The sequence below is a fragment of the Aotus nancymaae genome, unplaced genomic scaffold, assembly GCF_030222135.1.
Source record: "Aotus nancymaae isolate 86718 unplaced genomic scaffold, 86718_ANA_hifiasm-v0.15.2.pri h1tg000057l, whole genome shotgun sequence".
Classification (NCBI taxonomy): Eukaryota; Metazoa; Chordata; class Mammalia; order Primates; family Aotidae; genus Aotus; species Aotus nancymaae.
In genome coordinates this window covers 1,267,390-1,281,533 of record NW_026988471.1, presented here as the reverse complement: position 1 = coordinate 1,281,533, position 14,144 = coordinate 1,267,390, and the positions used below count along the sequence as shown (strand labels likewise).

The following is a 14,144-nucleotide window of genomic DNA, read 5'->3' as shown; positions in this document are numbered from 1 at the left end:
GTGCTGACAAGCAGAGCATTGACCAGGTGAATTGAGCAGCAGGAGCTGAAAGGCAGGGTCCGGCTGGTTGGCAAAGTGGACATTGCTTCCTGGATGGTGGAGGAATGACTGTGGCAGGGAGGGAGGCCTGGAGCTCAGGTTCTGGGGTCGAAGTGGGAGCTGTCTGTAACCCAGCCTGACTCCAAGCCCCCATGCCTGGTTCCCACAAAAGGATTCTGTGGGGGAGGAGAGAGCAGGTCCCTGCGGCTAGAGACTCGGGTTAGGAGAGCCTTGCTGGTCTCTGGCAGGCCTGGGACCCAAAGTGAGCTCCTCCTGGGTTCACAGTTGTGGCGTAATGTGGCACTTGATTTCAGAAAGCAGCCTCTGGGGACTCAGAGGGATTTTACCAACTTTATGAAATTTTCATGCATTTACAATATTAGTTGTTGGCCAGATGCTGTGGCTCACACCAGGAATGCCAGAACTTTGGAAGGCCGAGGCAGTAGGATCACTTCAGTGCAGGAGTTCAAGACTAGCCTGGGAAACATAGCAGGACCCAGCTCTGCAAAAAATTAAAAAGATCAGCCAGGTATGGTGGCACATGCCTGCAGTCCTAGCCACTCTGGAAGTGAAGTTCAAGGCTGCAGCAAGCTATGATTGTGCCACTGTACTCCAGCCTGGGTGACAGAGTGATACACTGTCCCTAAATATAAGTATCAAATATAGATACAGTATAATCTCTTCACTGAGGCTCAACCTGAGGAAAGCATCCCTTTTATTGGAAGGAAAAGAGAAGGAAGATCATAGTAACAAAACAGATCCTGAGTCCGAATGTAAAGTTTTCATATTAGAAACTAATTCACCTGCTATCTCTTCATCAGTCACTCCTGACAGCTTTATTGGTTCCAAACAGATTCCTTAAATTCAAGACTTTACTTGTATAAAACAAATTTTAAATCTTCTTAGAAAACATCCTTATTTTAAAAATAAATATTGGACTTCCAAATAAAAGAATCAATGCGAAAGTGGAGATTTAAGGGTGATTTTCTAAATGTAAATTACTGGAAAGGTCATCGGAAACCCCAGCAATGATAACTGAGGTGAGCTTTCTCCAGTTCCAAGGAAGATCAGAAGTGATGTCTTAGAAAACGCTGTCTAGTCCTTCACAGGTTCACTAAGTGAAGTTTGCAGTCGGGCCCTGGGGCCACCAGAAGGATGAATCCAACTGGACCCTTTGCTGAGGCTGCCAATGTCAGTCCCCTGCAGTGGGCAGGCCCTGGGTGGAAGCAAGCCCAGGCGTTCTTTCTGGGAGGGCAGGATGGAGGGGCTGGGGAGTCCCGAAGAAACAAAGTCTGAGAGCGCCGGGGAGGCCAGCGGCCCTGGGAACACACGCCGTCAGGTGCACACACCGGACAGTGAGAACCTCCTGGCATTTCAGACCATACGTTTTACGCTTTCTGCTTAATCTGAAACTTGCTGGCGTCGGCACTTACTGAACAGCTATGTAAGTGTAAGATTTAAAACCGTTTTGAAACCCTTCGCATTCGGGTTTCATTGGCTGAAAGGGAAAGAATGGGGAACCCCCATCTGTTCAGTGCTGTGCTCGGCATCTTTTACAAAGTATCTCCAGTCATGCTCGGGGCGAGGGGCCTTGTTCCGCGGAGGGAGAACACTGTAGGGCCGCTGTCATCCAGGCAGGACTGTGCTGGAAGGAACCAGCGGAGGCGGGAACAGGGTCCCGCCATAGACCGGACTGTGGTAGGAATCTCACATTCGGCAAGAGGAGTATTTTAGTGTGCGGGGTGTGATTTCTTTAATAACTGATTAGTGGAAGAATTCGTTGACTGGAAAAAAAATACAGTTGCCCCTACATGCACAAAAAATACTGAAAGGATGAAGAGTTTAATTATAAGAATAAAACAATTCTTATCCTTATCAAACCCTGTGAGCAGTTAGCTAATGAGGCCAACGCTTCTGATTTAATGCCCGCGAAGGAAAGCCAGCTAGACTGCACTTTTGGACACGGGTTCTCCCTAGACTGCAGCCAGGGAAATCATAAACGCTGGTTTATTCACGAGGTGCTGGATCAGGGTAAGCAAGCTGGGTGCTGGCTGAGTGTCGCTGGCCCCAGTTCCACTAGGAACTTTGAGAAGGCTGTGCCCGGCTGAAGGGAGCCCACAGCCAAGCCCGGACTCTGGCACTCCCGCCCCTGTGCCCGGCTGAAGGGAGCCCACAGCCAAGCCCGGACTCTGGCACTCCCACCCCAGCCCCAGCTTCGCCTCTCCTGGACACACCAGTCTCCCCAAGCCTTTGTGTTTTTGCGCGTCCTGTTCCCTCTGTGAGGAACACACTCTCACCAGTTTTTTTTTTTTTTTTAACCTGAAACATCCAATTAACCTTTAAAATTCAGCCCAAATTTCAGTTCCTCCAGGAACCTTCTCTTTCTCCTTCCTTAGGATGGGTTAGATACACCACGTCCAAGCCTCCATTACACCCCATGGTGAACGTTTCTCAACATATGGGCCCTCATTCGAGGTGTTAATTCAATTTTAAATTCCTTAAAGCATACACTTTTACCCCAGTATCTCTGCATCCCCCATCCTGTGACAAGGGCAGGGGACCCCGGGAAACTCTGTTTCTCGTGGATGTGAATGGCATTTTCGCCATCAGCTCAGGCTTCTTGATTCTTAGCTCATCTCTGCCTCATGTCACTTTGGCCCTAGATCCCTTTGCCGGAATTTTGTGGTGTTTCGAAATGTTTTCATGTTGAATGGCAATTTCAGAGCATCGACGAGTTACTCAGGGTGCTACTTGTTTAAATGTCAGATCCACGTGATGTGGCTGCAGTCACAGTTTCATATCCCAGGCATATCTTTAAACAGCAGAAAACCCAAAAGGTGCCAGATACACCACTGCGTTGTGTGGGTTCTTCCATCAGAAAGTTTTTAAACCCTTTTCTTCCTTTCTCGGACAATCATGTCCCCGAATTGGCCAACGATGGGACTAGCCACAGATGTGGTGAAGCCACTGCCTGAGCCCTTTCTTCTTAGGCCACTGCCAGCCTCCTCCCAGCTTGCTTCGGACTCCTCTGCCTGCCCCTCCATGCCCTCTCTCAAGCTGCCAATAACTTGTTTTTTTTCTAAAACGTGTTTGCGACTGGTCCTTCCCACGCTCGAGAAAGGCCGGCAGCTGTCTATCCAGCTGGACCAGCGGGGCCTCCCAGGACGGCCCTTCCAGCTCTGCACGTGGCCCTGGCTCAGGCCTGCCACCTGCATGAGATCGGACGTCGTCTTTCCAACATCCGCCTCAGGCACTGCCTTGACCTGCAGCACTCCCAGCAGCTGGACTCATTCATTCATTCATTCACTCAGTCGCTGTGTATCAGGCCTCTAGATAAGATACAAGTCACAGAGACCGTCTCTTTTGCTTCCTTTCACACCTGAACAAACAGTCCTCAAGGATCACAACTTTCCCCAGCGTCCTTCCTCGGCATCCACTTCCTATTGGCTCCTGCTTTTCTGAAATTCTTGTTTTGATGTTAAATCTGGTACATCATTATGTCTGTGCATAGAGATAGCCCACTAAGAGATTTTTAGCTCCTTAAATGAGCTTATGTTTTTATTACATGTATGTTTTTCCCCCGATATCATAATACTCAGCCACAGTATTCATGAATAGCTGGTGATGAGTCGGCGTCAACGTTAAATCGGGCTCTGTCCATGTGCATTTCTGTGCCTTTCGTGCCGTGGTGGTCTGTTGAGTCGCACCTCCCTAGTCCTGTGGTTTATTTCAGCGGCAGGTCCACCCTGCTCTTTTCTGGAGTCCGCATCGAACGGAGCCACAGGCATCTAACAAGTCTTCCTCACTCAATTCTGACGTTCCTCTCTCAGCTGTGGAGGAAGTGGCTTTGGTGTGCAGGCCATCCAGTGGGGCTCTGGCCAGCTCCTAGGGCTCATCTCGTCTCAGTTCCTCTGTCTCCTGAGTAGAGCTCTCCTACTGTGCAGCTTGCCATGTGTAAGCTCTTCACATACTGTGGGACTACGTGGCGAACAAATGCACTTGTATGTGTCCGCCACGAAACATCATGTTCCTGAGGCTTAAAGAGGACATATACAGACACGTGATTTTTGGTCCCTACTCCAAAACCTTCTACTCAAAGCATCTTGAGTAACTCAGGTGGTTGAATTTTAGTTTTCTCATGTATAAAATAGATATAATAAATACACTTTCCTTACAAAATTGTCGTGTAGGTCCCACAGAGTAGTACGTGAAAGCATTTGTGATGTCCCAAGTGTAAGGTGCGTCCGTTCCTGCGAGTAGAGGGTCTAGACACCCCAAAGGAAACGTAGCAAGTTAGATAAACGTGGAGGACGATTGCGTTCCATGAATTAGCATCAGGAGTGAGCCCCAGATGGTAACGTCCTTCCACGATACCTACGCCACATGTCTTAACTGCTTAATCGTGTTAAACCTTTCAGTTGCAAGAAGAATCTAAATATTATATATTTATATATATAAAATATGTGTGTATGTGTGTATTTATAATATATACTGTATAATATATATAATATTTAGATTCTTATAACTGAAAGGTTTAGATGTATAAAATATATGTGGTTTATACATATAAATATATGTTTTATACATATACATAAAATATATAAATAAATATATATGTACATATCTTTACTTTCTTGGCTATCTGTTATATTCTTGGTACAAAGTACAACTCAGAAACACACAGAAGTTTCATCAAATCATTGAAAAGAGAGGAACTGGACAGCACTTCAAGATTCCTCAAAATCTGCCCTGTTGTAGAGGGCAAGGGCCTCCTGCTTAAATGTTCCCTACAAGATGAAGGTCGGTTTATAATTGTTTGAACGATACATTTAGATTGCCTGACCCTCGTCTTACCCACCCTCTGCCCTTGGAGAGGGCTTCCCTTCACGGAGTGAAACAGGGTTAAAGCCCCATCAGTAAAGTGCCAGGGGGAGCGAGCCGTCCCTGCGGGGCCGGCCGGCGCAGGCAGGATAAGAACACTGACGGCTGCTCATCTATCCCCAGATGGAGGTGGACACTGAGGAGAAGCGGCATCGCACGCGGTCCAAAGGGGTTCGAGGTACGTCTGTGCTTCTCTGCTTCCTGAGGCCGGCTCAGGGTCACCTTCCTCCTGTGGAACCGAGGCTTGATTCACTTCACACCACCCTTTCGGTAATTTTCTGCGGAAGAGGGGTGCTTGTGATCGATGGTAAATGTTTATCTATTTCCATCTCTCTGCAGTTCCCGTGGAACCAGCCATACAAGAGCTGTTCAGGTTAGTGCCATGTGGGTAAAATGCCTCCCCATTAGCAGTTTGGAAAATTCACGCCTTCTAATGGGCACGCTGCACTTTTGAGCTCCTCGGTAGCTTGCTCACGCCCTGCTGCACTGATGAAATTAATTCCCCTGAGACTTGCTCGTAAAAAGCCTCCCGAACTCCCCCTCCTTTGGATTGCGTGATTTCCCTCCTGTGCCTGGGCTGCCCTCCTTCTCTTTGCTGCCACGGGCGTGCTCCATCTCACCTGCCTGCCCGCGGCACTGTGTAATCAATTCTTTCCTGTTGCAGCTGTCCCACCCCTGGCTGTGACGGCAGTGGTCATGTCAGTGGCAAATATGCAAGACACAGAAGGTAATGCCTGCATCTTTTTTCCACAATGTGCTGTCTGAAGTGACTTATTTAGGGACCCAGTCTCGGTGACGAAGTGTGTGGGCAGGTGTGCTTGGAAAGCAATGCGCATTATGGTTTCTTTGCTTCTCTCACTGGAAGTCGGTCTTTGTCTCTTGACAAGGTTCTCAAAACATAAGCTGTTCTATCTCGTGGGCAGAATAGGTGATACTCCTAAGGGTGACACACGTTCAGACCAGCCTTAACCCGATTTTCCCACCTGCATACATGGTGCTCAGCGCACAGCCACCTGCGAGCTCCCCACTCCTTACCAAGGAGCCCGAGTTCTCCTTCCGCACTTCCTCATTCTGGAAGCGGCAGATGGTCCACAATGAATGGTCAATTAAAATGTGACCTGCTGACCTGTCTGTACACTCCACTTCCACCATTTAACAGGGTTCATCCTGGGAAACTAAGCCGATTCTTACATCTGGGTGGCTACATCCGGAGGTGAAGGTCAGGGCAGATCAAGCTGGCAAGACCGGGACTTCAGTGGTCACATCAATCTTGTAAATACTGGCATTCAGGTCTGTGACAGGAATAGGTGTGGAAGGCCTTTAGAAACTAAGCGGGTAGTTGATGATTGCTCAAAACGTATCATGGCAGAATTATATCTTATATGCCTATGGCTGACTGTCAGTTACACGTCAGTCCTTTAGATGTCTTTCTGGTAAGCATTCTTTTCCCTATGCTGTTCATGAAAATGTGCTTTCAATAGAAAAGTTTCAATAATGATGAAGTAAAAGAGTTTACAGGCCAGGATATGCTTTTCGCTTTACTTTTACAAATCAGGTTGCAGAGACCAAGGTGACTCCAGTCTAGCAAACCCCCAGTGAGCAGACCCAGCTCCAGCCCTGATTCTAAAGCAGGTGCCTCTGCCACAAGTCCCGGTGGCCTCTCCTCATGGCCTCGCATTTCATTTCCTTTTCAGCGAAACTTTAACTTACCATTGAAATCAAGCAATTATTTTTGTTGTTCTTTAGTAAAATCAAAGACAAAATTCCAAACTACTCCCAAATCCCCATGCTAGCATTTGCAGCAGCAGGGAATGTTTAATGGACATCCCTCATGAAACGATTGTCTGATTTCCTCTGTTACAGACCAAAGGATTGCGGGCTATTTTTCAGATAATTTTGCAATTTCAATTATTACATTTTGTCAATTATATTATGATTGTTATTGTATAAAATAGTAAATTATTGAATTATGTAATTGAAATAAGTAGTTTACTTAAAATATTATTTTATGAAGAAATGTTTATGTCAGCACTTAATCTAAAAGTCTAAAACACTTCATTGTTTACGTTTTCAAAAGAAGTTAGTCACCATGAGAAAAACTCATTTTCCCCAATCATCTCTTCATTAGTCAGACTTTATCACACTGTTACATAAAATTAAATTTGGCTAAAAGTTTATTTTTTCTGATTTTCATGTATACATAGTAGGCGTGTATACTTATGGGGCACATAACATATTTTGATACGGGTATGCAACGTGAAATAATCACATCATGAAAGATAGGGTCTTCATCCCCTCAAGCATTTATCCTGCTTGTTACAAGCAATCCAAATATACCCTTTTACTTATTTTCAAATGTACAATTATAAAAAGTTTTAATTAGGTGTGAGCTAGATATAATATAGCCATCGTTTTACAGGAAAAACCATGACTTTCCAAATAATTTCAAACATTCATATGTTTAACCAAGGTGCATCCTACTAATTCTGGTAGGATCGTCGCATAGGTACATACACGGCAATGCGGTTTACTGCCTCCACCCCCCGGTCACCTTTATCTGGCATTTCTCCCCATGTTATCCCTCCCCAACCTCCCTACCACCCACTGTCCCTCCCATAGTCCCCGCCAACAGACCCCAGTGTGTGATGCTCCCCTCCCTGTGTCCATGTGTTCTCATTGTTCAAAACCCACCTATGAGTGACAACATGCTGAGTTTGATTTTCTGTTCTTGTGTCAGTTTGCTGAGAATGATGGTTTCCGGATTCATCCATGTCCATACAAAGGACACAAACTCATCGTTTTTGATGGCTGCATAATATTCCATGGTTTATATGTGCCACATTTTCCCTTTCCAGTCTACCATCGTGGACATTTGGGTTGGTTCCAGGTCTTTGCTGTTGTAAATAGTGCCGCAATGAACATATGTGTGCATGTGTCCTTATAATAGAATGATTTATAATCCTCTGGATATATACCCAGTAATGGGATTGCTGGGTCAAATGGAATTTCTATTTCTAGATCCTTGAGGAATCGCCACACTGTCTTCCACAATGGTTGAACTAATTTACACTCCCACCAACAGTGCAAAAGTGTTCCTATTTCTCCACATCCTCTCCAGCATCTGTTGTCTCCAGATTTTTTAATGATCGCCATTCTAACTGGCATGAGATGGTATCTCAATGTGGTTTTGATTTGCATTTCTGTAATGACCAGTGATGATGAGCATTTTTTCATATGTTTGTTGGCCACATAAATGTCTTCTTTTGAAAAGTGTCTGTTCATATCCTTCGCCCATCTTTTGAATGGGGTTGTTTTTTTCTTGTAAATCTGTTTTAGTTCTTTGTAGATTCTGGATATTAGCCCTTTGTCAGATGGGGAGATTGCAAAAGTTTTTTCCCATTCTGTTGGTTGCTGGTTCACTCTAATGATTGTTTCTTTTGCTTTACAGAAGAGCTTAGTTTCTTTTGCTTTACAGAAGCTCTGGAGTTTAATTAGATCCCATTTGTCTATTTTGGCTTTTTTTGCCAATGCTTTTGGTACTTTAGTTATGAAGTCCTTGCATATGCCTATGTCCTGAATGGTTTTGCCTAGATTTTCTTCTAGGATTTTTATGGTGTTAGGTCTTATGTTTAAGTCTTTAATCCATCTGGAGTTAATTTTGGTGTTAGGTGTCAGGAAGGGGTCCAGTTTCTGCTTTCTGCACATGGCTAGCCAGTTTTCCTAACACCATTTATTAAACAGGGAATCATTTCCCCATTGCTTGTTTTTGTTCAGTTTGTCAAAGATTAGATGGTTGTAGATGTGTGGCATTGCCTCCAAGGCCTCTATTCTGATCTGTTTTGGTACCAGTACCATGCTGTTTTGATTACTGTAGCCTTGTAGTATAGTTTGAAATCAGATAGTTGGATGCCTCCAGCTTTGTTCTTTTTGCTTAGGATTGTCTTGGCCATATGGGCTCTCTTTTGGTTACCTATGAAGTTTAAGGTGTTTTTTTCCAGTTCTGTGAAGAAGGTCATTGGTAGCTTGATGGGGATACTGTTGAATCTATAAATTACTTTGGGCAGTATGGCCATTTTCACAATATTGATTCTTCCTAACCATGAACATGGAATGTTTTTCCATCTGTTTGTGTCCTCTCTTATTTACTTGAGCAGTGGTTTGTAGTTCTTCTTGAAGAGGTCCTTAACATCCTTTGTTAGTTATATTCTTAGGTATTTTATTCTCTTTGTAGCAATTGTGAATGGCAATTCATTCTTGATTTGGCTCTCTTTTTAAGTCTGTTATTGGTGTATAGAAATGCTTGTGATTTCTGCACATTGATTTTGTATCCTGAGACTTTGCTGAAGTTGCTTATCGGTTTCAGGAGATTTTGGGATGAGACAATGGGGTCTTCTAGATATACAATCATGTCGTCTGCAAATAGAGACAATTTGACTTCCTCTTTTCCTAACTGAATACCCTTTATTTCTTTTTCTTGCCTGATTGCTGTGTCTAGAACTTCCAATACTATATTGAATAGGAGTGGTGAGAGAGGGCATCCTTGTCTAGTGCCGGATTTCAAGAGGAATGCTTCCAGTTTTTGCCCATTCAGTATGATATTGGCTGTGGGTTTGTCATAAATAGCTTTTATTATTTTGAGATACGTTCCGTCAATACCTAGTTTATTGAGAGTTTTTAGCATATAGGGCTGTTGAATTTTGTCAAAGGCCTTCTCTGCATGTCTTGAGATAATTGTGATTTTCCTCTTTGGTTCTTCATTTGCTGGATTACATGTATAGATCTGCGTGTACTGAACCATCCCTGGGATGATGCCTACTTGATTGTGATGGATAAGCTTTTGGATGTGCTGTTGCAATCAGTTTGCCAGTATTTTATTGAAGATTTTTGCATCTGTGTTCATCATGGAGATTGGCCTGAAGTCATTGTTTTGACCATGGCTCATGTTGTATGTAATTATTAGAACGCCAAATATTTTAATACATGTAGTTATCTAGAAGAGCTAATGTGGTATAGTTGAAAAAGAACTATTTCCCAGTTAGCTGACCCAGATGCTGGCTTGCACTGCACCACTAATGGACCAGGAGCTCTGGACAGTTTCCTTCCAGTCTACGGCCTTTGGTTTCCTCTGTTCTAAAATAAGAGAGTTGCAGACCTTATTACGTAAAACCAGCTGAGACGTTTTGTCACTGTGTGAGATTCTCTTGAGAGGAATGTCACTGAGGGTTTTCTAAGCCTTATTGTTTGATGTCATTTTGTATACATTGTATGTATTATCAGTCATTTTTAACTAGAAGATAAAATTTTAATTCTTAAAATGTGTTCCTTGATGTATTAGGTAAGACTCATGGATATATTAACATCTATGACTATTTCTATTTTAAATTTGGAAGTTTCTGGTTATATCTGACTTTTTATTTTTTTATTTTTATTTATTTTTTTTGAGATGGAGTCTTGCTCTGTTGCCGAGGCTGGAGTGCAGTGGCATGATCTCAGCTCACTGCAACCTTTCCCTCCCGGGTTCAAGCAATTCTCCTACCTCAGCCTCCTAAGTAGCTGGGATTACAGGCACCTGTCACCACGCCCAACTAATTTTTGTATTTTTAGTGGAGATGGAGTTTCACCACATCGGCCAGGCTAGTCTCAAACTCCTGACCTCAGGTGGTCCTCCTGCCTCAGCCCCACAAAGTGCTGGGATTACAGGCGTGAGCCACCACACCCGGCCCTGGCATTGTTTTTTACTGGGTTTGAAAGATTGACTGACTCCAAAACCTACCCCTTCCCGCAGCTCTTCTTGCCTGTATGTGCCGGCACACACTCTGTGAACATGGCTGTGAGGCTGGCACTTGCTGCGAGGTTCCTGGTGGAAACAGAACACCAGGCTTTTTCCAAGTAGGACGGAAGAGCAGAAGTCCACATTGTGGTTCTGATAAAATTACGTGTCATTTTGTGGTCTTTTAACAATACATTTTTCCAATGAATGTATTTACGTTAAGGCTACAAGTTCATTTTGCTCAGACATTACATCTGCAGTAGCCAAGTAAAAAGCTGGTATTTTAGTACTTTGAGGTGCTGATGGAACTTGCCAGGAACAACTTGACGTACATGTGGGGCATCAGCAATGTGAAAAATCAAGTTTTCTTTTTTAGGAAAGGAATACCAAGTGATAAAACAATGCGGGTTATTCTGGGATTTGGTTTAGTTTAGTTATGTTTTGCTTTTGAGATGGAGTCTCACTCTGTCGCCCAGGCTAGAATGCAGTGGCGCTATCTCAGCTCACTGAAACCTCTGCCTCTCAGGTTCCAGCGATTCTCCTGCCTCAGCCTCTTAAGTAGCTGGGATTACAGAGGCACACCACCATGCCCAGCTAATTTTTATATTTTTAGTAGAGATGATGTTTCACCATGTTGGCCAGGATGGTCTCGAACTCCTGGCCTCAAGGGATCCACCTGCCTTGGCCTCCCAAAGTGCTGGATCACAGGTGCATGCCACCACGCCCGGCTCATTTTTGTACTTTCAGTAGAGGCAGGGTTTCACCATGTTGGCCAGGCTGGTCTCAAACTTCTGCCTTTAAGTGATCCACCCGTCTCAGCCTCCCAAAATGCTGGGATCACAGGCGTGAGCTACTGCGCCTGGCCTGCCATTTAGTTTTCACTTTTCAGCATAGGAGATTTTTAAGGAAATCAAGTGTTTCTCCCAACTGTAGTTTACAGTTTTGTTGCTTTGTAGGACAGACGCTGTGGTAGTTCCTGGGGGCCGTGCTTTCCCATCTCTGCCCCCGCTCCGGGATCCGACGTGGGTCTCAGAAAGCCGTGGGGTCTGGTTGTCTGCGTGGTTGGCCATGTGGCCTGAGGGGTGCGCTGGGTCTCTCTGAAAGCGGCTGGCGTGGACTTTTTTTTTTAGTGTAATGGTTGTATGGTTGTGGGCCTGTAAGAAATTGAGAATAGAGGAGGATCAGCCAGTACTTAATACCTGGGAAAGAAAATAATTTAAAGAAGGAATTCACAATGTAAAACTCCGGCTAACATTTTTTAGGTAGGAGTGAGGTTATAATACGTATTTTATTGGGTGTTCCACATTAATTTCTAAATCATGTCTTTGAACAAAAGATAATCTCCATAGTTATTGACTGGTGTTAATAGTCTATAAAGAATTTGGAATAACCGATAAGCCTCTGTACAACTACACCTTAAATGTGTATTTGGAACAACATAAGGAAAATTTTACTGAAAACCGGGGACACGTCGGGGGTCTGAATGTGGTGTCACATTTGGTTCTGGGTCTTGGCTACCAAGCACAAGTGAGAAGGGCGAATGGCAGGGCTCCAGGATCTGGTAAAAGCATCACGTCGGCGCCTCAGAGACGCAGACGCTCTTGGCACGGAAGAAAAAAATGTTGCAGTTTCCACTCATTGCCTAGTAGGGCTCCAAGCCCAGTCGACATTTCTGGGCCCTGTTACAGGTCATCGGGGCCAGGCCTCCCAGGAAGCCAACAAATATGGCACGTATTTATCTTCAGAAACGTCGCCATTAGCCAGACACCTGAATTTGCCTCAGTTTCCCCAGCTGAGGTTTCATGTTATGATATTAGCATATAAATGTGACAAAAACATGGTGCCCTTTAGAAGCGGGGCTGGAAGTAATTCTTAATCACGAGTGAACCTGCTCACGTGGTCTTTTCTGCACACGGCCGCCTATGCTTCTGCACCTGTGGTTAGCTGGCTATGCACGTGGCTCCATCCGTTCAGCTGCTCCCAGCGCCTCCATGTTCCCACACCACACTCAGAGGTGGCCGGGGGCGCTGGTGCCTCAAACCTGGCATCCAACCACCAAGCTCACATAGCAAACCTCAGGCATTCTAAGTTAGTTTCTCAAGGTTTACTTTCGGTCCAAAGATCAAGGAAGAGTAATTTCCTGTGTTATAACCTTCCAATTGTGCAAGTCAGCCTGGCGTGGCCTCCAGGCATCTAAAACATGGAAGACAAAGGTTGTTCCAATGTACCTCCCGCTATTGACTTGTGGATAGGTGGTAGGAAAAAGTGGCCTAGGAGGAAGTGACCAACCTTGACCTTGACGAAGCTGCTGAGGGTTCTTCTCTCACCCTCATAGCAGTGTGCTGGAAGGGAAGGCCCCGTGGTGACAGGTAGAGTGAATCTGCCCAGAGGGCGTGATTCAAGCCTCACTGCATCAGTGCCGGAGGCCGGGGAGCTGCAGCCGGTGCTGCTGAGCTCATGGCTTGATGCAGGCAGCAGAGCAGGGGAGTATCACAGGGTGAGACTGGGAGCCTCAGCATTTCCCAGCAACACCCCCACACCAAAGCCCGCTCTCTCCTGGAAGGGCAAAGACATGCTGAAGGAAAGCACACCTTCCGTCTGCCCGTGTAGCTGACTGTTTAGTGGGGTTCAAGCACCCGCTAAAGAGACATTGCTATTCATCCAGAATGTTTCATGAACTGATGCTGGCATCCAACTAAAATATCACATGTCAACATGTCTGCAATAATCTATTTTCGAACATTTGACTAAGATGAGAAATTCTAGGGCCTTATATTCATAGGTTTTTTGTTTGGCTTTCCATGTTGGTATAAAACATTGTATTTAAGACAAGGTCCAGCTTGGTGTTTAGAATGGAATTGTCTATGGAAATGAAATGTAATCATCAAGATAATGGTCAGCTCGCTGTTCTGAAATCCTTTTCCTAAAATTTCCCAAGAGAAATTAGAAATAGGAATAATCAAAATTTGTTAATATTTATTACAGATTAATATTAACTGATTCCAGAAACTTGAAAGCCTTCCTTGTGATAGCGACACGCGTGCTAAGACATTCGGAATGGATTGGACACACTTATTTGCAAATGGTGACTTTTGTAGGAGCTGCCAAAGCACCCGAGGGGCGAGGAGGTTCCTAGGAATGCCCCCTCCTCCACGTGTCTGTTTTGTGGCCTCTGGATTTATTTCCGTCATTTAATGGATTCGATTCCCCTTTAGGCTTCACTGGACTGTTTCCATGATTCGTTTGTTGAGCTTAGGGTTCTGAGGAAATACGGACCCTGCAGTGCGGCGTCAGAGCCTCTGCACGCCCAACAATCACCCGCAAGTTGGTGATAGATACGGGTACGCTATTCAGTCCTTCCCAAGGCAGGGTACACTGAGTCAAATATTTGACTTGAAACTTTAAATCTTCAAGCGATGGCTTTTCTTTGTCATGAGAACCTGACTGGGGTCCC

General features: G+C 44.8%; 1 protein-coding gene across 20 annotated transcripts in view; it reads left to right on the top strand.

The window, feature by feature from the left end:
- MYT1L (myelin transcription factor 1 like) overlaps positions 1 to 14,144 on the top strand; it is a 556,234-nt gene that overhangs the window by 359,745 nt on the left and 182,345 nt on the right. For all 20 annotated transcript variants that reach the window (XM_064363806.1, XM_064363803.1, XM_064363802.1 and 17 more), the window contains 3 exons: positions 5,044 to 5,098; positions 5,260 to 5,293; positions 5,585 to 5,647. In XM_064363806.1, the coding sequence (XP_064219876.1) occupies positions 5,044 to 5,098; positions 5,260 to 5,293; positions 5,585 to 5,647 (152 nt within the window). The remainder of the gene's footprint in view (positions 1 to 5,043; positions 5,099 to 5,259; positions 5,294 to 5,584; positions 5,648 to 14,144) is intronic.